This window comes from Miniopterus schreibersii, assembly GCF_964146895.1.
Source record: "Miniopterus schreibersii genome assembly, chromosome: 5".
Taxonomy (NCBI): Eukaryota; Metazoa; Chordata; class Mammalia; order Chiroptera; family Miniopteridae; genus Miniopterus; species Miniopterus schreibersii.
This window is the reverse complement of record NC_138106.1, coordinates 39955084-39981388: the sequence shown is the minus strand read 5'-3', so window position 1 is coordinate 39981388 and position 26305 is coordinate 39955084. Positions and strand designations below refer to the sequence as shown.

Genomic DNA, 26305 nt, shown 5'->3' with positions numbered 1-26305 from the left:
CACATAAGCCCTTATAGGATACTAAAAAATTAGCTTTGGGATAATTTAAATGCAAAGATTTATCCTATTGTACAGCATCAATTGAGATGCTGAAAAAATATCATTTTGACTAGAAGTTTTTTGATTGCTCATAACTTAGTTTGAAAATCCTGTCAAGCAGAAAGTTTTCATTCATTGACTGAGATAACAGAAGTGTTAAAAATAATAAAATGAAACATACATCTTATTAGCACTTTCTATTTAGAAGAGTTTATGATATCATGGAAAAGTTGGAAGAAGGTGAGTTTTCTCATTGAGTAAATAATTCAATAAGTATACTATAATTATTTATGTAATTAAGAAGTAAAAGGCACAGAATTTTTTTAAATCCTCACCTGAGGATATTTTCCCCACTGCTTTTCAGAGAGAATGGAAGGGAGAGAGAGAAACATCGGTGTGAGAGGAACACATTGATTGGTTGCCTCCCACACCAACCCGGACCCTTCAGTCCTTGGACTGATGCTCTAACCACTAAGCAAAACTGGCTAGGTCAAAAGGCACTATTAAATTCAGTTTGATATATATCAAATATAAAATGGATGTTTCACAGAACCAGAAAAAAAACAACTAATGATGAATTTCAAATAAAATATTTAAAGCTTGGTATTTTTAAGGAAGCTCTTGAGGAAATGTCAGAATATCATGGGTGGATATGTTAAATGCAATCAACAATCTTAAGGCATAAGATACCTAACTTTGAAAGCAAAAGTCTCTGTTGCAGTATTACCCATCATGAATTTGTGTGTAATATATTATTTATTTTAATCTACACCACATCTTTAATAAAGGTTACATTAAAAATCTATTCTAAGTAACCATGTAGCTTGTTTAATTATCACAACATCTTTCAATTTTGTACTTCTTGCCTTAAAATGCTTTCTCAGTCTTAACATTATTATGATGCTGGTTTTGCCCTTAATTATGAAAGAGCTGCCTGGGTTAATGGAAAGTGAAAATGGGTGGTGACTGTTCAAGTTGGCAAATTAAGTTCGCTCATTTGAAACAAAAGAAAAGGGTACTGAAAATCTGAAAGCGGTAAGGGGATTTTGAGCCCTTACATTTCTCTTAAACTTATTGATCTTCTTTTGAACTTCTAAGAGTCTAATTCATAATAAAAGGGCAGTCCGGAATAAGTGGAGAATGGAAGGCAAACAATAAGAAGAGAATGGGCAATTAATTCTCTCCATCTAAATTATCCACAAATATTATGGCTTAAGGTAAAACAGAAATGTTAATAACTGTCATTACCAAAACCTTGACTAACCAATAAGTACACATCACCCCATGTCCACTTCTATCCGATTTTAAATGGAACAAAGTGACTTTCAGAGGTTGAGAAGTGCATAATTATATAGGCCAGAGTCTTTAGGCTTTGATCATAATTATAGTGCTTCATCCACCCATCACTTGCTGCTTGAGGACTAGTCTTTGCTGGGTTCTTTAAAGAAGATAGAAACCCTGTCAGGACAAATTTGAGCTGCAAAACAGCTGATCAGAAACTTGGCTCTCTTGAAACAGATTGAAAATTGCCACTTTAATCTCACAGTCCACTTGGCTTTTAAGTAAGGTGAGTACACAAAGTCTCTCTTTGGGAAGGCATGTGTCTGTTGTTCATACCGCTGGATACTGTTTTATGAGCTTCTATTGGGATATTAGGTTCAAGTTTGCTCGCTGCAGGTAGCAGTTCTCAAAATTGGGTCTGCAAACAAACAAATCATCTGGAGTGCTGGACAAAAATGTTAATTTTGCATTCCTTCTGCTGCTTATTGTCTGTTTTTCAAATGGAGGCATCAATGTAATTGTAAACCTAGAAATAACTGGGAACCTTACAGCGCCAGAAGGCCTGAAGTTGTTTTTCCAAGAGTGGTCCGAAAACTACATGAGTGAAAATTTTTGTTTTTGTTTACAATGCAATTCCAAAGCTTCACCTAGATTTATCAAATCATAGACTCAGGGTGTTGATGTCACATCTCTCTGAATTCCTGGCATCGGAAGTGAACAAGTATATTACTGTTTTCCTGAATCTGAATTTGGGCCTCACACTTTCAGCTACTAACTAAGAGTCAAATGTATCTCCATGTAAAGCATTCTGAGAAACTTTAACTGATGCTGTCAACAAAAATCACCCTTCCAATTTGCTGCCTCCAAGAAGGGTGCTTTTATAGTCTCCAGACAGCATGCCTGGGTATTTCTGTCCTTCCTCATACCTCATTGGGTTATTTCCATGCAGATTGCTCTACTTTGGATTTCCTGAGGTCTAGAACTGTATCTGACTCATAGCTTCTACCTTCCACACTCAGCACCAAATAAATAAATAAGTTCAGGGACTACCTTAAACAAACAAACAAACAAATAAACAAACAAATCAAGACAAAAAAATTAGTTTTAGTTTCCATAGCCACAATTTGGAGATTAAAAATCCTCTATTGGGTGAATTAGTTTCCTAATGCAACTATAACAAGTTACCACAAATTTACTGCTTAAACCAATACAAATGTACTATTTTACAATTCTGTAGGTCAGACCTTCTCAGGCTTTTGGAGTCTGCCAGCCTTCCTGGGTTCACAATCTCCTTCCATTGTCAAAATCTGTGGAGTCTTTTCTCATTACATCATTCTGACTCTTTTCTGCTTCCTACTTCCATGTTTAAGGACTCTGGTGATTACAGTGGGTCCACAGGGATAATCCAAGATCATCTACCTATTTTAAGGCTAGCTGATTAGCAGTGTTAATTCCATCAGCAATCTTAATTCCCCTTTGTTGTGTAATCTAGCATATTTGCACGTTCTGGGATTAGGAAATGGCTATCGTTGGAGGCTTTTATTCTGCCAACCACACCTACCCACCTCCTAGGTGGATCAGAAACTTAATGTTTTGGAAAATACTTTCTTAACCATGAAGTCCTATGCAGATCTAATAGAATGTTATGTACTCTGGTAGAAATAGCATTGAACTGGGAGTCAAGAGACTTGAATTCCAGTCCTTGTTCTGCTACTATTTTGCTGTGTGATTTTGAGCAAATCACTTAACCCCTCTAGGATTTAGGTTTCTCAACTCTAAAGTATAAGAATTGAGGGAGACAAGACAAGATCATGCCAAAACCCATAATGACCTTTGTCCTTAATTTAAAGATGATATAAAGCAAAATGGAATGTAAGGTATGCCTACATGAAGACACAATTGTTGCTGGCAAAGAATCCCCATTCTGCTGGTATGCCATCCACACAATAGTAGGACTGAGCAAATAGACTAAGGAAATGAATTTCACAGTTTACGTGGGTTTATATTTAATTCTCAAAGTCTAATTTCTGGTAGTACATCAGAGTTTCTTATCGCTACATACTTTATGAGAAATCTTTGATTTAGTGATTTCATGAAGGTCACATAATTAGTTGAAACCATTATCCAGATCTTTTGACAAGTCCTATGCACACAGAGCTAACACACTTCCCTGCCTCTCTGCCATTTGAATACACTCACAGCTCAGGAGCAGTAGACAGAATTGTAACACGGAATCTTTTTAGCTAGCTACAAGTTGCCATAAAGGTCTTTAAAAACTTATTCTTGTAAAAATTGTAAGGATTTAAAGCAGCTCTTTCTTGGTCACAGCTGGTGGTTACATTAGTTGCTGTTGATAAATTATACCTTCATATTTCTTTATGAAATAATTATTCCTGCCCTCTGCCTTGCCTCGTTTCAAGTATAAACAACATACACAAACTGCAGCATGTAGACTCATTCAGATAGAGAAACTTAGTGATTATGGAGATGGCTAGAGTTAAAAAATCGGCCTTACTATAAACTGGTTTGCTTATTGCAATGGGTAGATATATCCTTTATCTCACATCAGAAATTACATTGTGTTATTATTTGTTATATCCATTTTAGAAGTCTTCTTTTGCACACAACACTATGGGCATATATTTATTTTTGGATTTGCCATGGTTCTGGCAGAAAAAAAGAGCACTTGAACAAAGAGTAAATGAAATGACTATTTATCAAGGGATAAGAGATTTGATAGGCCTTTTTGGAGCTAACAGTGGCTAGGAATGGTTACCACCCCTAAGCTTGAAGGAGAGGGAAAGTAGGGGGCAGTTACTTGAACTGAAGACACCTGGACCTGTGGCAAAGGCCTCTCACAGGACTTACAGCCTTTAGTAGAAAATCCAGCAGGGAGGGGGCCAGGGAAACATATATCCCAACTTCACTCTCCTTGTATCCTTCAATCTCCTGCTAGAGGTTCCCAGTGGTTAAACACAAGAGAAACTGAAGGGGAAAGGAACTGTCAATGGGATATTTAGAAGTTCACTTTCTGGGGTACAGAACCAGAAGGAGAAGAATGGGAGGCAGATGTAAAGAGGCATGAGGAGGACACCCGACCCAGAACCACATATGCCTGTACGTGATTTTAAGGTAATGATCTTCTGCTCTAGGTTCACTGTCATTACCCTTCCTTTTGGGATACATTTAGAAAGAACAGTTGATAAAGTTGACCTTTAAGCAAAAATAAAAAGTATAAAATTCACAATCAATATGTAATTGGCACAGGAAATACTTCTTACTCATCCACACAGTACTTTAACAGTTTCAGCTTCTTTTGAAAGAATTTAATCTTTTAATATTAGTTGGTTAAAAAACCTATTTTGAAAACTGGATGGTGATTCTAAAAACTAATGGGATTCAAGGGCACCCAAATTATAACCCCAAAAATATATCAACAAGGTTTAGCTTCTAAAATGATAAATTTTTAGTACTTGCCTAATAAGAAAGAAACAAATAGAACTTATTTTATAAAGTTTTTATTATAAGGAAATAGTAATTTACTCATTGGCTCTTCTTTATTGATCTTGCATAATTTCATCTATGCTTTGATATTTTTGTTAGAATTAAGTGAGCAATAAAATGACAAGATGTAATTTTGTCACCTCTTCTTTGAAATGGTCAATGTCATCAAAGGGGAAATCTAAGCTTTGTAGTCGAAGGACTTTTTTGATTTTCAGAGAAGTTTTTGCAAAGACTGAAGTAAATTAGCATCAACATCAGAGAAAAACAAAATGCACAGTATGTCAATATATTCAGACAGAAAAAAACAGGGAGTTAAATCTCAATTTTAACTATGATAATGATTATCATTTCATACTTTAAATGTATGAAATACTTTAAAATTGGCTTTTGGGGAATGGCATTAATATTCAGTAATAGATGATAATAGCATCTCTCATTTATTCTGTTTTGTTACAAAAGTAAATTCATGCATTAAGGTAGCTTGGAGTTAAAAATAACAAGGTATTCTTTCTGTTTTTGAAAATTCTTTCTTGTGACTTCTCTCTAAAGACAAGGTCAGGAAAAAGACAAATTTAACTATGTAGATGATTATGATTATAGAATGATTAAATTTGGTCTATCTTAAAATAGGTTTTGTAAAATGAGAACTACAAGAGTTGTCTGTTTAGAAAAACCAACTCAAACCCATTCACTCATTAGGCATCAAAGGAAATACAGTGTGATATTTGCTTTGACAATGTATGGTATCATAGATTACTTACAGTAATCTATTTTTCACTTATTCATTCATTCACTTACTCACTAAGTAATAAAAGGAAAATAGTAATAATTCAGTCCCTAAAATATGTGACAAGACAGTTAAAATATTTGAGAAAAATATGTTATGAAATATATAAGTACTGTAGAGTTAAATAAACATTGCAGCTACATTTTATTCATTTTTATATTTCCAGTGTCTTGCACAGAGTAGATGCTCAGCCAACAAATATTTTTCTGCCCTTTAACTTATTTGCCAGTTAAGTATCATTACAAATGGGAAGTACATAATCTTGCCTAAAGCAATTTATTAAGCAAACATTCCCTGACCACTCTGCACTGCAATCTCAAAGCTCCCCAACACACCTCCCTCCTTTCCCCAAAGTGGCACTCACCATGATCAAAGCTCAGGCCAAATTTAAACTTATTTAAAAATGCTATTATTATTTTGAATTTCACAATCTGTCAAAAACAGATAATTGCCCAATGAACTAACAGTTTGTTGGAACAGCATGAAAAGCAATTTCCTCATTTATTTATATTTACAAGCTTCTCTCATCAATAACTAGAAATGTCTCTAGACCAGCCATTTTCAACCTTGTTCATCTCATGACACACATAAACTAATTAGTAAAATTCTGTGGCACACCAAAAATATATTGTTTGCAGATATGACCAAAAAATAGGCATCATTTTGATGCATTCTCATCTGATGATCATTGTGTTGGCTCCGGTCATTTTTTTTATTTGACAATGTAATGGAAAAGAGGTCAATGCCCCTGACTAAATAGTCAGGTATAGCACATTTTAAAATTCTTGCGGCACACCAGTGTGCCTGCTACAGAGGCGTTCAGGAATATTAACCTGTGGACTGCTAATCAATAGAGAAAGTTTCTTCTAGAGCTTAGGTAGATTCAAGTACCTACTTTAAAAAAGATGCCCTCCAGGAAAGCATTGTACAACTAGTGTTTCACTAGCATATGCTCTTAGAAATATTATTTCAAAGATTTTTAGTGAATAGAAACTTTTGAGACTAAAAATAATTTTGAGATGTAAAAAATCTTTGGTGTTTTGCACTTTATCAACCCAATCTCCAACTCCAGCTAAATCTAATTTTCAAGTTATCCAAGAACATAAACTCCTGAGAGAGCAAGACAGGCACCAAACACCATCCACATTTCACATTTTTCCCTCTCCTTCCTTGTTTCCCTTTCCCCTTTCTTTTCTTTCCTCTCTCCACCATTCCATTTACCTTTCTGCCTTACTTTTCCTCTTCTGCTTTTTCACACAGCCTACCAGAAACCTCAAAACAAGAGAAGCAAAGCCTAGATAGTCCACATTACTGTTCCACATGGTGACAAATCATATTAATGAAAAAAGATCACACATCTTCCATAATTGCCCGGGCAATGCGACAGTAGCTGAACTCTGCCCAGAGAGCCTGCTTACTTCTGGTCTGAGGCTCCAATAGGCAAGGATAGTGAATGACATGTTAACCCCTTGGTAACCCTACCGTTTTCAACACTCAGAGGTTCTCTCTTATTAGTCTTATAAAATAAAGTACAAAATTCCAACATCAAATCTCATGCTGTTGAATGAACATCACACTGCTACATACGGCTTAAATATCTCCCATAACTTTATGACTGGAAAAACACTGTTCAGATTTCATTTACCAGTTTAAAAATAGCAAACTCTAATTTGAAACACACACACACACATCGTGCATGCTCACTAATATTCCTTCTTAGTGCTAGGCAAATGTTTCTTTCTATAAACATAAATAAAATTCAGTATAATCATAAGTTTTACAAGTCAGATTTGTCAAAAGGTGATGTTTGTTATGAAACAAATTAAGAAGGAAATATTCCTTAGAGCCAAAATGACAAGTCATAATCTCCTTGATATAATAACAATGGCTTATTTATCTGTTTTTAATAAATCAAAAGTATTCTGTGTTTATTTTGACTTGGAGATCATCCATGGATGATCCCTATCCAATGAAATGTCTTCTTCTTGGGTGGGTGAGTGCTGAGTAAGACAAATAACAGATTTTAAGCATCTTAAAATCATGTGATATTTCTTTTAAGAAACCGTGGGAAATTGTCTTCAGACTTAGACACTTTGTCCATTCAGACAGAAACCAAAAAAGAAAATTTTAAAAAAAGATGCCCACAGACCACTTTAAGTCCACAGAAAATCCAAAATAATATCCCTGTGCTCATAAACAAGGAGGGGCTGCTCTTTGAACAGGGCAGAAACACTCCAAATATACAAGTCACTCCAGTTAAGTTCTGATAGAAGTTCTGTCACGTTTAAACTCACCGCTGGATGTAAGGGTCGGGACAGTACTGTAGGGTGGCACACCGTGAAGTTTCAAAATTCATTTCCTCCAATGCCCTTTGGTATCAACAAATGGAGAAGAATTATATAACATATACACATACACCTGTGTATAGAGACGGAAAGCCCGGAGGCTAAAAGCAAGAGGGTCAACTCCTATCAGACATAGAAGTTTAGACACTTTCCCCCTTCACACATTTGCAAAGAGGCGGAGCATTTCTTGATTTTAGCCAATGAGATTCATCAAGTAACTAAAACATCAGAAACAGTCAAATCTTACCAGCTGGGCATCCTCTCTAAAGATGTTCTTCCCCCTCTACCAGGCTTTAGAGTCCTTGACGTATAGTGGCCACTCTTGTTGGCAACTCGAAGGCATCTCTGAACTTCTGGTCTCTCTGGTGATTGGATGCTGGCATGAATGGCATCAGAGTTTAATTTCAGCAGCCTGGGCTTTTATAACAGAACCGAGCTGATGAGTGTCCACCCTGCTCCAGCTAATTAACATTTCCTTGTATCTGCATACTGATTTGATTTGAGGACTTCTGTAGCTGCTCTGGAGCTAAATATTTTACAGAGCTGCTTAGGAAGGGTTTTTGTTTTTTTTTTATCTCCACCTCCCCCCAACCCCCACCCTTCTTCATTCTCCCTTTCAGCCAACCGCCTGTTGTGGTCACAATCTCAAATAGCAAAGACAGGGAAATTCCTTGATTATATTTAACCTAGAACTCACTCTTCCTCTCAACTAAGAGAGAGATATCCATTCCCCTTAGAAGTTTCGCCTGCCCCAAATAAAAGAAAATAACCTTTGTTGAGTTTTTAAAATATCCTACCTCAAACACACACACACACACACACAAATACACACAATGCTTAACGTGACACTAAAATAAAAATATTATTTTAGACTATCTTGAGTTTACAAAATCATTTCAAATCACCTGTTAGTGAAAACATTGTAGTTAATTTTAGTCTCTATCAGTCTGTCTCAATCTCTTATTTATGTCTTGCTGTTTATGCTGGTTTTGGTTTTGCTTTGGCTGGACCTACTGGGGAGTAAAACCAATAAATTGGTCAGAGATCCGAAAGTTTATATAATACTAGAAAAGTCTACCTATGGAATAATTTACTACCTTTCCAGATACAGGCTGTAAACCTATCCTGGTGTTGTGGATTTGGAATTGAATGAAATATGATTCAGAAGCTAAATTAAAATAGACTCCAACAGGAAAAAAAAAAAAAAAAGAAACAACAGTGTGTGCCCAAGTGTCACTAACATGACAAGTTCACATCTTCTGTTCACCCTCTAATCGAGGGTTACCTGTAAACTGGTGACATCAGTAGCTGTCAAAGTTGTGAGACAACCCAAAGTTCTTTTCAGAGAATTTGACATTTCTTTAGAAGAAACTCAAATTCAAAATGTACTTTGTAACAAATATTTTACTTGTTGCTTCAGCCAGGATAGAAGGGAGAAGCTATTTAAAACTTGACATTCTCTCCCTTTACTTAGCCGGAGAGTGTGTAACATCTGTGAATTGTGAAATTCACAGACATGCCGGCCTGAGCCTCAGCCAAATCAAACAGCTTGTTCTACAAAATGTGAAACTCGAAGGGAAGATCATTTTACCAATTAATTATAGATTTGTTAATTGGAGTTCAAGTGTTTGACTTTATTCCTTGCTATTGGCAAATACAGATAACCATAACATACATAGTTTAAACTGAAAATACTCAACATCCCTTGACCGTGGCCAGATTGTTCCATCACTCAAGGCCTTGCCTCTCTCATTTGTAAAACTAACTAAAAGAATGATATCTAATGCCCTGCTATTCAAATGTTAACGCACCTACAAGTGATCTGGAGATCTGGCTACTGCAGATTCTGATTCAGCAGGTCTGGGGTGGGGCTCGAGATTCTGCATTTCTAAGGAGCTCCCAGGCGAGGCTGGCGCTGCTGGTGTTTGTATCACACTTTGTGCTCTTCTGGGGCCTGATGTTTATTTACTTCCAGGACATAAGCAGAACTGTTCTAAACGTCTTAAATTACCAGCAGAAACTCCAGACTCCCAAGTAAATTATCAATTGGTAAATATTTCTAACATGTCTTTAATTTCAAAAGGTTTGTAGCCTAATTTATATTTAAAAAACAACAACATTTAAAATGTATGTCCTGACATGAATAGTTGTTATAAAAAAAATCCTAAATTTACTTAGCTAATAAGGACAGATACTAAATGGCAAACAATTTTATATAAGTAAAAATGGAAGATATTGTTCCTATTGGGTTGTGAAAATAAATGCAGAGTTACCTAGACCAAGAACAAAAAGGCAAACTCTCTAGGATTCGACAGCACACCTATAGCACACAACCATCCACAACCTGGGAAAATAAGTAACAATTATACCATAATTATCATAATTGCCACTTATATGTATATTTCATCTCTCTTCCCCCAGGGAACTCAGGTTACCAATGCATAAATTACTTTTTAGTATGCAAGTTAGATATTTTTTCCAACAAAGTAAGTCTTTTAGGCAAGAGATCGTAATAGAATAAGGTATACAGAAACCTAGGAGAAGGCAATTAATTGCCTTTCTGACTATGACCTACCTGTGTGACTGATGTTGTTTGTGAAGACTTTTGATTTGTATGAAGAGGAGAAAGCGAAGGGCTCCGGGAAATCGCAGCATTAGTGCCTGAACTCGGGACATAATATCAGGGAAAGCCGCAGTGTCTCCCTCCCGCTCCTCACAGGGGACAATGTACCCTCTGCCACACACGGGTATCAGGACACAGCCCGGCTCGCTTAGACCCTGTGAATTACTTCGCACCTGCTAAGTTGCACACTCTCCTGCCTTGGATCATATTTCCCCCCATCCAGAATGTTTTTAAACCCCATCAGTATATACCTGCATCTTACAGATCCTTAAACAAAACAGGAAGCCTTTCTCATGGCTCTGGGTGAGAGGAAGCTCCCCTGGCGCCGAGGCCCTGATCATCCTACCTGCTCTCCCGCAAGGGCAGCTGCTACTTTCTTCCTGGATTTGAGCTCTTTTTGCATAAGCCCCATCTCCTGGGCAGGACAGGAACGACTGGAAGGTGGCTTTGCTACCCAATTCGTCTGTGTCTCCAGGGACTAGCAAAATACGGTCAGATGAATGACATGATTCTATCTTTGCAAAAAGCTACTAATAATAAATATTATATGTGATTAAAACAAAATGTCCATCAAACACCTGACCTTTTAGAATCAACTTTATTGAGGTATAATTTACATACAATGAAATTTACCAATTCTAGGTGTTGGGTTTGGAATCTTGACACATGATATGCCATGTAGCCTTCACCAAAACCAACATAAAGAATACTCCATTACCCCAAAAGTTACCTCATACCTCTTGGCAATTAATCTTCCCTCACTGCTGACCCTAGACAATTGCCCTCTTACTTTTATCATTATGTATTAGATGTATATATTCTAGAACAGCATTATCCAATAGAACTTTCTTTGATGAAGGAAATATTCTATATTTGCACTCTCAGTGACCAATGCAACTGAGGAAATACATTTTTATTTTTATTTCATTTTAATCAACTTAACTTTAAATAGCCACATGTGGCTAGTGGCTACTATGTTGGATGACACAACGCTGGAATATTACATAAATGGAGGCATATAGTATACATTCTTTTGTGTCTAGTTTCTTTCACTCAACATATTATTTTTGAGATATATCCTTGTTGTTACTTATATCAGTAACTTAATAACTGGTTCTTTTTTCATGGCTGTTGAACATAGGGATTATTTCTTTTTTTTATTATTAAGAAAAAATTCTGTTGTCAGATACTCATTTATGGGCAGAAGCATAAGTCCAATAGACTTTTTAGAACTCAATAATTACACATCCTACTGGGTCCCTCGGCAATGAGGCGTAACTCATTCCTTCCAAGACCACTGCAGCTCTCGATGGGACAACAGATGTAGTATAAAGAAACTGGCTAACCTGGGGTTAGTCTGGATTCTTGCCCCAAAATACTTAAGACCTTAAGCAAGTAGCCTAAAGATAAAAATAAAAAAATAGAAGTTCTAATAACCAAGAAAGAACATAGGAATAGGGCAATTCATAACAACGGATGCCACCATAAAGTGGATGATCTTGTACATTCCTTAGAGCTCTGGCTGTCTTGGCTTTGTGACTGGAGAAGCTGAATTTCTCTCTTTCAGGGTACCTGCACCTCCGGCCTTGTTTTCTCTAAATTATGCTGACATGCCCCTTGTTAATCATATGGGGATCATGAGAGAGCCTTTTTGCTTTGGAGGTGATGGAATAGATTCATCAAGTGTAACTCACATTGGCGGGACTGAGAAGTTTGGTGATTTTTAGTTTTAAGACATTTTTTCTGTACATAACTTTAGTTCAACTCCACAATCTCTGTTTATAGAAGTGGAAACCAAGTTCTGTTTGGAGGGAATTCTACTAACCTTTCCAATGTTTTGCTCTATAGATCTACTATTTGCTGAAGTCAGGCATCTAATGGGAGTACAGCTGGGCCTAGAATTTAAGCGTGCTGGATTATGATCAAATGCCTTTTTTTTTTTTTTTTGCATCAATGAAATAACAAATGCATTGCAAGCTTAGCCACATGCTTCTTCTGATTTGACCTCTACCTCCTTACACATCAATGGAATTCCTCAAATAGGAAAAAAATGTATAGTTGAGCTAACATCTCAGAGTCTACTGAGAAGAAAGAAGATGCTTCAGGGTAGTGTCTGAGGAAAGGGACACTCTTCTATTCAGAGGGCATGCAAGGAAACACAGAGACCAATTGGAGAGGGAGGAGGTTGGCAGTTTCCCCAACAGACAAACCTGATACCCTCCAAGTCACACCCAGTGTCCGAAAGCAATGTGGGTGGGCTTCTTTTCCAGACATCCCTGAACAGCTGTGTGTGGGCCGCTGCTCACTCCCACCCCTCCTTTGCTCAATGCCCACGTGAGTGAGATAAATAAGGAGACACAGGAAGTCCTTATTTGGCACTTTCCAGATTTTTTTTTCAGAACCATTTGTCAGTTGTGGATATGATACACCTTTACTCTACATGTTTTGGTGTGTATTTCCTAAAGAGAGGAAATTTCTTACATAATCACAGTTCAATAACCAAAATGAAGAAATAAACATCATAAGGCATTATCTTCACAGTTTTTTTCAGGTTTTGCCAATTGTCCCAATAATATTCTTTATAGCAAGAGAAAATCCTAGATTGTACATTCCATTTAGGTGTCCTGTTTCTTTAGTCTCTTTTAATCAGAACAGTTTCTCAGTCTTTGTGATTCGCAACAGAGATGTTTTAGAAGAGTGCAAGACAGTCATTTTGTAGAATGTACCTCAGTTTAGGTTTGACTGATTGATCCTCATAATTAGACTTAGTCATATACTTTCAGCAGAAGCATCACCAAAGTGATACTGTGTCCATCTCAGTGCATCATATCAGGAACTGCTCAGCTTTTAAAGCCCACCAGAGGTGTTTTCCCCAGGCCTCGCCTCAAAAGCAGATTTACTGTAAATGTTATAATATCAAGACCACTCACTTTCCTGTTCTCTTTTGAAGTTGTGGGAACTAGCTTAGCAGTATGTTTACATGGTCATTATGTTTCTGTAAAATATACTAATATGAGATATTTTAACTACAATCTTCTAGCATTATAATCCCTTTCTGCTCCAATTTCCCCTTCAATGCCTTTCATGTGACATCCAGTGGTGATAGAGTGACCGTGGGTTTTTTAAGATCTGTCAAGGGCACAACAAATAGGGTATACTTTTAGTTTAGGCTTGGGGAAGATGCATTTATCTGGTTTATAGTTACATTTGTGTAGAGTTAAATTACTGCTACTCATCCTGGTGTAGGAATGGCTTCCAAGAATACTCCTCCTGCCTTTGGAGTTGACTCACTGGGCATGGTGTCACTGAGACTCAGGCTGGAGGTCACATGGCAACACGGATATCCCTCACAGTAACTGCCATGGGAAAAGTGTGAATGGTGGAGGAGACACAGAGTTTGAAATACACAGGGCCAGAATCTAACCTGTGGAAACATTTTCCTCCCTTTATCAGGCATGCAAAATTGTAAGCAGAGGGCTTACTATCATCAGTATTTAATCACCTAACTTCTATCCTATTACTGAGCATATGTAGTAAATAAATGTACCATGCATTATTTAGTCATTTATGATGGGAGGTACATTAAATGAAGTTTATCCTTTACATGTTTGTAGGAACACAAATGGGTGGCAGTGGTGCAACCACAAGTGAGTCTGCCAAACCTCAGAATGGGGGTTGCTGAAGACAGGGCTGCATATGTATTAAAATTTTGTCCAACCCTAAGGGTCCACGATTCTATGACTGTAAATTCAGAGGCTACACTTAGGTATGATCCATCTATCGACCTATTGACATGAAATCACTTTGTTCCAGAATGATTTGAGGTAGCTTATAAAATATCTATACTTATAAGAAAATTCAACACTACATATGCAGGGTCATCAGGAAGTGAGAGAAGGAGAAATGTGGAGTATTGTTTTAAAGCATATAGAATTTCAGTATTGCAAGATGAAAAAGTCAGGAGATTTATTGCACAACAATGTGAATATACCTAACTTTACCACCTGTACACTTAACAAATGATTATGATGATAGATTTTATGTTATGTGTTTTTTCCACAATTAAAAGGTTTTCAAAAAATTTAAAAACTGTACATAGATGAATGAGGAAATCAATAACCAGAAGAAACATAACGGGTAAGAAAAATAGAAGGAAACAAAGAGCAATATTGGTTCACAAAATGTATTACCTGAAATTCTACACTTGTGCTGAGTCCATGAGTTATTCTGTTACCATCTAAGCAGCCAGAGTAAGAAGGACTTATATGCAAACTTTTTAAAAATTCGCAATAATAGTTTAGACTCTTGTTATGCATAGCACATTTTAGGCACAGAATATGTACCTGAAAGAATAGTAGGAAAAGATAAACATACACTGAGTTTTCCCAATAAATTGACCTCTAGCTTCCAGTCTCTGAATCTAATGCATTTGTTTGATTGAAATAGCAATGAATTGACATTGTGTTGAGACCTGAATTTTTGGTGGTTTCCAGTATAGAAATTCTCTCTCAAGACTCTACGGTACTCATTGATTTGATATTTGACTAATTGATTCAACAGGCATATTGCTGAGGGCTTCTACTGTGTGTCCACCAGCATGTTGGGTACTGTGAGTAGCAAGGGAATCAGCAAGATCTAGCCCCTGTGCTCGGGCAGCCCCCAAGGAGGCTTGAAAATGATGTTCTTTTCCTTTTTGCATCCTCGGCTTCATAGACAAAAAAATGACGAAGGCATAGCTATGTCCTTAAGTTACTGATGACCAATTTGTCTGCTGGGCTTTTGGTTTGGGTTATCTAAAGCCTGGTTAATACTGATGAGATAAGAATATGCTCACTAGAATTAATGACACTGTGGAGGTGGGAAAGAATAGAATGGAACATTCATGTTTACTTTCCTGTGGTTTGAGCCCAAGAGAGACAGCTGTGGCTGAATCTCTCAGACGCACATTTGCAGATGTGTGTCTTATTGTTTCAGTTGATCATCAGGAAGTCACAACAGCCATCTTTTGCTGAAGGAAAGGAGGAAGGTGTGAGCCAAGGAAGCAAGGCCCTATCTGTACGTATGGAAGGTATGGCATGGTGATTCTGTAAACCACCGGGTGTTTTTCTTGTGTGTAGGTTCCTAAGACATACTGTTTACCTATGAAGCACAGATCCCAAAGAGGGGCAAAGACATACTTATAAATACCTTTTTTATAGTTACCTATACTCATAGTTAAAAAAGAATTCATGTAAAAAAAAAAAAAAGGGAATTCATTTACTTAAAAATGACAATCCTGTATACAATGGTTTAAGTTTTACAGAACACTTTCACAGACATTATTTTCTCATTGGAGCCTCTCAACTGTCTCGTAGGCGGCTAGGACAAGTGGTGTCATTATCTCCGTTGTATGCAGGAGGAAGCTAAGACAGGCAGTTTAAGAAACAAACTCACCATTGCAGGCAGTTTAAGAAACAAATCAGTGACAGTGGCAGGTACTCCATCCAATTTATACTCCCAGACCCAAGTCTATCATCTCAATAAAATAACATTAATTGAATGCCAATGTTACGCCCGGTGTTGTGCAGGGCTCTGGGAAAATAAAGGTAAATAAGACACAGCCCCTTTCCTCCTTATAATACATCTGCAAACCCAGATGTTTTCCTAAATATTTTATCTATTTAGATAATCCTTAAAAACCAAAGAATTTGTCACTTTGGGTGTTATTATCTCCAGTTTATAGAGGAAAAGACAGTTGGTATCTCTGTGTTAATCACTTAGCCAGACAGTGGTAGATCCATGATCTGAACTCAGGTAAACCTGTTTCCCTGAAATTATTACCACACTTTTGACCTCCCAAAAGATTCAGAATACATTGTCCACATTTTATATCTCAGAGTCCGGTTAGCCTGTGATAATATAACACCACAAATGCCAACCCCCAAAGGAAGGCATGAGCTCATGATAAGCACCCACATTTGGGCCTGGAGTCAAGAATGTTAACTCTGCTTATTTTGAAATCTGGGCTGTGCACACTGTTTAAGCATGTGGGAGTGGACGCACAGACAAAAATGCTTCTGTGGGATGGAAGCGATTCTCAGGACATCCTTACAGGGAATTCACATGGGGTGGCCCTTGAGTGAGTTTTGTTTACAGTAACATTCTGTGCCCAAGACTCTAAGAAGTAAATTTAAAGTACAACCTTGGAGGAATAGCATCAGTCTGAAAGCACAACTTCTCTTAGCTGCCTTTGAGTAGGTAACACAGTGTTCTGTCACTCAGCCACTGATCCATTTATTAAACCATCTGGTTCTTCATCAATATCTCCTATGCTATACTTCTGAACAGAATAAATAATTTTCCCCATGCACCTAAGGGATCATTTATATTATGGTAATGGTTGCAAGAAATATATTTTCAAAGTAAAATCATCTTTTTTTGTCAGATCATGAGACCCTGACTATGCATGCCTAAAGGGAAATGTGTGGAGAGAGAAGGGAGAAGGGTGAGAGTGAGAACAGTGTGTATGTATATATATATGTATATACACTATACATTATATAGTGATGTATATATATATGAATGTATATATATGCACACAAATGATATAAGTATGCGTGCATTTATCTATATTACATATAATATGTTAATATACTTACATATATTTGTATACATGTGTACATATATATTTCAAATAAATATATATTTATGCATACACAATACCTACATACAGAGAAAGTATTTATTAGCCAATCTTCTCCTCCTATTTGCTTCTTTTTTTCCTAAAAATTGAGGCAAAAATATCAAGGCAGAGTTATTTAAAAATTAAATTAAAAATTTTTCTAATGTAAGAAACAAAACCATCTAGGCATTGTATTCTCATGGTGTGGAAAAATTTATGGACATTATCACAAAGGCAAAACAAAGGGAAGGAAGTTCATAAACTCTTAGTAATAGTAATTATTTCTTGGCGGGGGTAGTTGGAGTGCAGAATGTATGTTATTGATAATACTTTTCTCTAGTTCTCAAATTTTATGCAGTAAATATGCATCATTTTTACACTCAGAAAGAACCCATAGGAAACAATCATTAAAAATAGTTTTGTATAGTATTTATTTCTGGAAGGTGTTCATAATAGAGGGGTGACAAATTATGCCAGGATGAATAGATCTAAAAGAATGTGTCACAATTCCCTGATCGATATGGATCTACATGAAGAATTTCTTCTAAAGACTGGAAATGACTTATGCTCACCTTTATCTGAAATATGCCCAGATGTGTGGTGTTAGAGATTGAATGGAATTACAGGTGGAATTGTATGAACCAGGATCACAAGGTCAGAGTGCTCATCTTGAGTTCTCTCCATTAACAACCATTGGCTCAAAGTGGACAAAATGGCTTTTATGAGATATTTGTGGTACAGAGTGTGGCAGCCATGGAAATACACAACTCAGCTCTGGTAAAGTGAAACACATAACTGACTGGCAGCCACAGCCAGTGCTCCTTCCATCCACATTTCTTTCTCACTGAGGAGATACTATTTCCAGGCTCCTTCCAGCCAAGAACAGAACCTGGTGGGGCTACTAAACCAGGGCCATTTCGACAACACCTGAGACACTTCCAGTCAGTGAATTTGACTCCAGAATGCCTCACTGGTCCGGCCAAATCTTTCTTGAAACTTTACTTCAGCCTAAAACTCCTTCTTCTGAATCTTCCTTCTTTCCCCCTTTTTCTCTTGGTTTTCAGAGAGTACTTACTACCTTCTGAAGTACCCACCTCTTCTACTGCTCCCTTCTACTTTATTCTCCAAAGGCATTCTCCCTAGTACATTTTTTGCACATCTAATCCCATCTTGGGCTCTGTTTCTCAGAGGACACAAAGTAATACAAGTGTTTCTGAGAGTTGTTAAAAAATGAAGCTGGTATTTAGGATTGACTCACTGTTTACTGGTCAAGCAAATAGGATGACATTCAAAACTATGTAGATTATGGATGGTTTATGGCTCAAAATAGAGACCAACTGCTATAGATTCCACTGTTGTTGATGTGGAAAGACATCCACTATCAGGGTACACTCTTGCAGGTTCTAAGATTCAAGCTTTTAGGAAGATACAAGGGGAACAGTGCCTACAAATTGTATGGTTACTGCTATGTTGTATTGACACTCTGCAGAGGGATATTGAGAAACTGAGAAGTCTTAACAAGCAGTTAAAGGCTAAGTGTGAGAGCCAGATGGCCTCTTTAGTAGCTTACAAAGAGATAAGGGCCTGTTTGCAGAAACAAACAAAGCTAAGCAGCAAACCAAGAGCCTGATGGAGTCACAGAGCTCAAGAGACATCTGAATGCTTAGCCAAGGTTGCTTGGAAATACCTGAGACCCTAAAATGTGCCATAGAGACATTAAGTTGGATGCATCCTTAAGTTGGTTTTATAGACTCTCTGTCTTAGTCAGTTGGGATTATATAATAAAGTACCATAGACTGGGTTGTTTATAAATAACAGAAATTTATTTCTCATAATTCTAGAGGCTGAAAGTCTGATATCAGGGTCCCAGCATGGTTGGGGGAGGGCTCTGTATTGGATTGCAAATTTCCCAATGTATACTCACATCCTGAAAGAATCTAGGAGTATCAATTGGGTCTCTTTTATAAGAGCAATAATCCCATTCATGAATGCTCTAGTCTCATGACCTGATCAAATTAACTAAGGCTCCACCTTCTAATACCATCATATTAGACATTAGTATATCAACATATGAATCATTCAGACCCTTGGACTCCCCTAAACTATCAGTGCTTCTAGAGATTGACCACCCTTTCCTAATAAGAGGTAGTGCTTCCTTTATACTGGAAAATGCTACAGAGGTCTTCCTGGAAAAGCAATAGGTATCTCACTTCAGGAGTGCCTTCACCTCTTCTTTTGGTTGCAAGGCCCTTACATAGGGCTAAATCTTAGCAGAACTCAGCTGATAAGGGAAGAAATAAATTATATATCATATAAATAATACATCAATTAATAAATTAGCTAGCCAATCAGACAAAAGTCAGGGAAATATCTCTGGGGCTGTATTTTGAGGGTACTTGTTTGAGGGAAATGGGAATAAGACTACATAAGAAAGAGTTCATTGAGTTGGGTGTGCTTTCTCATGTCATGGGATTTGTCACCCTGGTAAAAACTAATGTGGATGGGACAAGTTCACTTGTAGGGTAGCTGTTAGAAATCTTGAAGAAGTGAGGAATAGTGCTGAGTGAAGAGGAATTGCATGAGTTTTCCAAGGCAGATGGGCAGGCAAAGAAGACACATGATTTTCCAAGGCCATCAGAAATGTACTGGGGAGAAGGGTATCAACATCATTAAGAAGTTCAGTGCTGTCTCTCCTCTGCAGCCCAGGATGGTCAGTGGAGAGATAGTCACAGAGTCAGGGCCCGTTTTCACCACGGCGATAATGCTCATCTAGCCCTAAAGTAATAGAGGTCGGATGGTGGCACTTACCTGGCAAATCTCAGGAAATTATAATTACCATAATAACCAGCAAGGTCAGAGGTAGAGCCACGAGCCCTTGACTCACAGGGAGTTGGTAAAAGAACATGATAAACCAAGGGGCAGAATAAATGGGCAGCCATCAAGCATTCTACTTAAAAAAACAACAATGGGGGAGTGAGATGGTCACCCAACGCAACGTCACAATTCCTTGCTTGATCTTTTTGACCTGAGTCACATTTTTTATCTAGAACCCATTGACTGAAAAGGTAGCAGGATCCCTAGAAAAAAGAAACCCATAAGACTATGGCAAGTATATGCCATAGCAATTTCTTCAGGTTTCCCTAAAGAGACCTACAGCCAAGGCTAACCTCAGGGACATGATCTGAGCTCTGTACTTAGAAGGCCTCTTCACTTGGTTTAGTGTTGTGTTGTTGCCATCTTGAAATTCTTGTTAATTTTAAACAAGTGGCCTCACAATTTTATTTATATTGTATCCCACACATTAGATAACCAATCTTTCTTACAGCTATTGACCTGGGTGACTGTATGCTGGGTACAGAGGGTTTGAGTTCACATTAATACCCAGGGACCTTAAGTGTAATCATCATTTCCTGCTAAAGTGGGAGCTCACATGATCAGGTAATAAATGGAATCCAGGTTAAAATCCATATCACGGTGGGTCTGCTATGTCTGGATACTCACCCACTGGTCATTTTTCCAATAGTCAAGTATTTAATTGAAATTAATATACAGGTATCCCAAGCTTTTCAAAAGTTTACATTACCCAGTTTCCTTTTATGAAAGTCCTACATTAGTACTTGTTTCACTAACTGAGATAAATCCAAAGAGGACTTTCAGTGGGTAGGGAGAGACTAGTCAAAGAATTTATATGCATATATGCATAAATCAGGGATATGGAAAATAGTATGGGAAAGGCCTGGGAGGCTGGCAGATGTGGGGTGGAGGGGATCAATGTGGTGGGGAGGACACCTGTAATACTTTCAACAATAAAGATAAATAAATTAAAAAAGCAAAAATAGAGTTCAACATTTGTTTCACAGTGAGCCATCAGAGAGGCAGTGCCCAACAACAAGTGAGAGTAGCCCTGCCAAGCTTCTTCCCTGGGAACTATACTCAGCTTCTTAGCATCAAGCAGCCATAGCTTTGAAATATGTCTGTGAGCATCTGTGCTTTACCTCGATTTATTTTGTGCATCGTTAGCAAGATGTCTCCTAAGGTCTCAGAAAAGCCTGAGAGAGCTCATAACAGTGTTACACTTAGTGTAAATTAAGCACATTTGGTATGATTTGGTAGGTTTATTTTGAGGGCCTGGGAACACTAAAAAATGTTTCCATATAAATTAATAGTAATTGCTTCTTTGATTTATGCTGTTTCAATTTAGGAAAAGCTTCGTAGGAACACTCTACTTTCAGATAGCAGGAAAAACCTGTACTTGGCAGTTAGAGTTCTTGGCCTGGGGAGTAAGACCTATCAGAGTGGGAAAGGTCAAGCAGAAACCTCTGAAGCTGCCCTCTACTCACTTGTCCAAGGGAGTAAATAAAAAGTAATATCACATGCCAGGAAGCCTGGTGATTAGTGCCATAATTTAATAGCTAAAAAATGTGGCACATGGTGGGGAGGACATCCCTATTATATCTCTGTTTAATTTCTTAATGTGATCCCTGCAGAACTCAGTGAATGCTGGAGACAGGTGTAGACTCTGGAAAACTCAGTCATATCCCTGATTACAACTGCTATGCCAGAGGTGATATCTTTGAAAGAACAAATTAACAAGGTCAGGTAGGTACATGATATGCATCCATTGATTTGGTAAATGCATCCTTGTCTATTCTGATTATAAAGGAGGGTCATAAACAGTTTACATTTGATTGGGATATGCAAACATATTTATTTATAATTTTGCCTCAGGACTATATGAACTCTTGCTCTTTGTCATGTGGTAGACTAGATATCTGGGCTGCCTGGTCAACCCACAGAATATCACAGTGAAGCATTATATCAATAACATGCTGATCAGGCAGGACAAACAAGAGACAGCCTTGCTGGAGGCCTTGGTAAAACTCATGGTACAGAGGGTGGGGGACAAACCCTATAGGGATCCAGTGGTCAGGAGTTTGCCAGAATTGCTTTTCGAAGTAAAAGTGCTGCATTTTGTGTCCCCTAATACAAAGAAGGAAGAAAAGAGAGTAATAGTTCTCTTTGGTTCTGGAAGAAACACATCCTATTCCTAGGAATAGTGCTCTGGCTCATATACTGGGTAACAGAGAAGACTTAAGGTGTCTGGTGGAAAAAGACACAGCATGGAGCTTCTGGCAAGACCAGTGAGGGAATCACACTGCAGACCCTGATCTTCCAGAGAAAGTTAACACCATCTCAGAGGACAAAATAATATATCTTTTAGTAAAGCTGCTCCTGGTGTGTTACTGGTTAGTGTTAGCAGCAGAAAACTTGACCACGGGGCACTAAGTGACCATGTCTCTATAACTGCACATCATTAGCTGGATTATTTCAGTTCTTCCAAATTATAAAGTCAGCCCAGCATCAGTTAAGCAATAGATGAAAATGGTTTACCTGGACCGGGCCTAAGCAGGACCAGAGCTTGGTTTCCATGAGCAGGTAACTCAGAACCCATGTCACCCACAGCAGTTGTACCAGCACCCCCTTCCACTTTGTACCTAAGACCAGCTGAAAGAGGTGGGAAAGTCTGTCAGTGCCCTTCAGCTAGACAGCCAGCTGCACCTATAGCTGAATAAATCAAGTTTATTTTTATAACAAGAAAGAAAACATGGAGATCTATGGGGCATCTCAATAAAAGGGTAATTTAGAAAGAACTTACTATGGAATTTGTGTGTGTGTTAACATATTTGGTGATGGTTCAAGGAATTAAGGCTCTGCTACATACTACACACTATTATGGGGCAATTCTGTAAATCAGTATCATAATAAATCTTATCTATAAGATGGGATAAATGAGGTGAAGCTAAAGCTATAATTGGGTAATTATAGATTTTTATATCACATGTTACCTCCTATTAGAACTCAGGAAAGGAGATCCAACAAGCAAAAAAAAAACACAAAAACTATGTAGGTGTATTAAATGCCATTAAAGGAGCCAGAAAAGAAGCTGAAGTTATGACCCATGGGAGGGAAAGGCAGTGGCCATGGTGGTAAATCTACTTACTTTAGGCTAACTAGTTGGGAAAGGTCTTCTGAAGAAATGATATTTAAGCTGAGACCTAGGAGACGAGAGGGAGGGAGTCATGTGAAGTGGGGGAAGAGGGGGGCCAGGTGTTTGCATGGCTTTGAGGTAGGGAAGGACTTAGAGGATTTGAGAGACTGAAAGAAGACATTCTGTCTGCACCAGAGTGAGGAAGGGGAATACGGAACAAGAGGAGAGCGACAATCCAGGAGCCAGGTTACACAAAGGCAGGGAAGGAGTTTAGGTTTTATTCCAAGAGTAAAAAAAAACCATTTTTAAAGGTTTTACAGAGACATGACTGATTTAATTAGTGATTTAGAAACATTGCTCTGTCCTGCTCGTGGAGAACAGACTGGAGGTGGGTCAAGAGAGGACCAGGAAGATTCCTCAGGGAGGCATTGCAATCATGTGGATTAATAACAATCCAAATCTAGACGGACCGTCACCTTATTTTGTGAATGGGTTACATTGTCTGTCCTCGAGTGGGAGTAGCTGTGTAGGTGGATGACACAGCCTCCCTCTTACAGCTGACATTCCAGTGTCTGAAATTCTGACTAAGTCGGTTCCCAAAATATATGTGTATTTTATACATACAGTTCAGCAGGATCAGCACAGGTGTAATATTAAGTGTTTGCCCCCTGTGCCACATCCTCCAAAACATCACCCCCGATATCTTATCTTTTGAAAGCCAGTTCCTACAGCTAATTTCAGATTAAATGTACTCCACACGAGCCTCTGCCCCTAGTCCCATATTGAAATAAAAGAGAACAAAGTAATGAAGGAAATTAAATCTCTATGTGTGTATATATATGTATACATAGAATTCACATTTAGAATTAGGTCTACATGCAATTATTTTAAAAAGAATAAGTTCCCACTTAGCTTTTTTGAGCCAGTGAAGTTGTTTAGGGTACTAAACATAGAGGGCAACACTTTCTTAAGGAACACAGAATCCTCAAGAGTATTTGTTAACTCCGGGTTAGTCCATCAGATTACTCTTAAAGAACCACCAAGGAGAGATAATCATGTACCCACTCCAGTGAAGGTATTATAATTTGATTCTTATTTGCTCTCTATTAACGGTGTCAAGTCATTGAATATTACTGCTTCCCAAGAGAAAAAAAGAGAAGCTTTCACTTGGCTAACCTAGGCTCACAATTTGTTCTACACTAAAGGAAATTCACCTGCCATCCATGTGTAGAATGTACTCTAAACGGAGGTTTAAAGACATAATTAAAATGTATACTAAGCCCGTCTGAGTGTGGCTCAGCAGTTGAACATCGACCTAGGATCCAGGAGATCATGGTTCAATTCCCAGTCAGGGCACATGCCCAGGTTGCAGGCTCCATCCCCAGTCGGGGGATGTGCAGAGGCTTCAGGAGGCCGAGAGTCAATGACTCTCTCTCATCATTAATGTTTCTGTCTCTCTCTCTCCCTCTCCCTTCCTCTCTCTGAAATCAATAAAGATGTATTTTTTAAAAAAAGCATACTAAAGTGATTTCTTATTTATAGTTTATGAGTATTTTTAATTAGGAATCTACCCTTCCGTCATGAACTCAGAAAATATAAGAAGGCAATGGTGCTATCAGGCTGGTGGTATCTAAACTAGAAAGTAATAGAAGGGCAAAGAAAAGAAAATCATATGAAGCTACAGTAATTTCTCTCCTGAATCCTAAGGTTGAAACTAGTTGTACTCATTCATTGTATTCATACTTAATGTTTGAAATTTTGTTATTGAGAGGAAGGGAGTTTGGGAAGTTTTTAAAATGTACTCTCTTGATTTTAATATTGAAGTGTTGTGAATGTGAGATTTTTTGAAAATATATTAAAATATTCTTAATTATAATTCTGACAGAGTAATCAGGGCTTAGTGTTTGGGTAATAAATTATGACATAGCTGATTAGAGTACCTTCAGGGACAATTTATGTAAATAGCCAGTAATGTATTTAAACCACCTTCTGCCTCAAATTTGTTTGGAAATGAGGTACAAAATGAAGCAAGTCAAGTTATATAAAGTAAAAGGTGTACTTTTTTTACGTCACCTGCACTCTAAGATTTTGATCTGTTATAGTCTAATGCCTTGATCATTGCCTTGTCTCCTTGCGTTTTGACTCTGAAAGATGTCACAGCCTCAGTAACACTGGTTTATCGTGTGTCTAAGAATCCAGGCCCCTGAGCTGCAGGTAAATCACGAGGAATCTCATTTCTAGTATTCTGATGGCAGGCGAGCTGGGATGAGCATTAATGAGCTGAAGTTCTTGCAATGTACTCTACCCACTGCTCTGATTCTTGCAAACCTTACTCACTCTGTCTGATGGTATACTCAGTAAATGTCTCTCCCCAAGATTTTTCAGGGGTTTTTAAAAGTATTCGCACCTGCCCAGCTGGAGTGGTTCAGTTGGTTGAGCACCATCCTGTGCATCACTGTGCACCAAAGGGTTACCCGTTCAGTTCCTAGTCAGGGCACTTACCTGGGTTGTGCGCGCCTTCCCCAGTCAGGGAATGTGCGGAGGGCAGCCAATTGATGTTTCTCTCTAGCATTGATGTGTCTCTCTCTCTCTTGCTCCCTTCCTCTCTCTAAGCATGTCCTCAGGTGAGGATTCAAAAAAAAATTGTTTTAAGTATTCACAGCATCTACTCCTAATGGGCACATACACACACACATACACACAAACCTCTTTTTTCTCTGCTCTAATTAGAAACTGAAATGTTATTACCTTCATAAATTATTTTATCTAAAAAGCCAGCGTATAGTAGTTAATGAACTCATAACCCAAGAATTTGTATGAGTAGAGCTCTTTATATCTTAAGCAATTTAAGACACTTTCCCTCTTTTTATGAGGGCCAGCTCTCCCAAATCCACTGCACTTTCTTGAGTCAGATGAAGTTTTGAGTAATGTTTGCTAGCCTTTCATTAAATTTTACCACCAAATACCTGTAACAGAATGAGAATCAAGAGTTAGAGAGACTTGATACGGTATCCAAAAATATTTTATGTTCATCTGGAAAGCTCTATAAATACATTAAAGTGAAAAAATTATAGAC

General features: G+C 37.8%; 1 protein-coding gene across 3 annotated transcripts in view; it reads right to left on the bottom strand.

Moving 5' to 3' along the window:
* Positions 1-8343, bottom strand: part of TP63 (tumor protein p63) — a 201619-nt gene extending 193276 nt beyond the window's left edge. The window contains exons 1-2 of one of the 3 annotated variants that reach the window (XM_081138594.1): positions 8204-8343; positions 7906-7980 (exon numbers count right to left, since the gene is read on the bottom strand). In XM_081138594.1, the coding sequence (XP_080994720.1) occupies positions 7906-7980; positions 8204-8214 (86 nt within the window). In that variant the 5' untranslated portion in view covers positions 8215-8343. The remainder of the gene's footprint in view (positions 1-7905; positions 7981-8203) is intronic. The other 2 variants (XM_081138593.1, XM_081138590.1) reach the window with 2 other exon arrangements.
* Positions 8344-26305: the final 17962 nt, after the last annotated feature.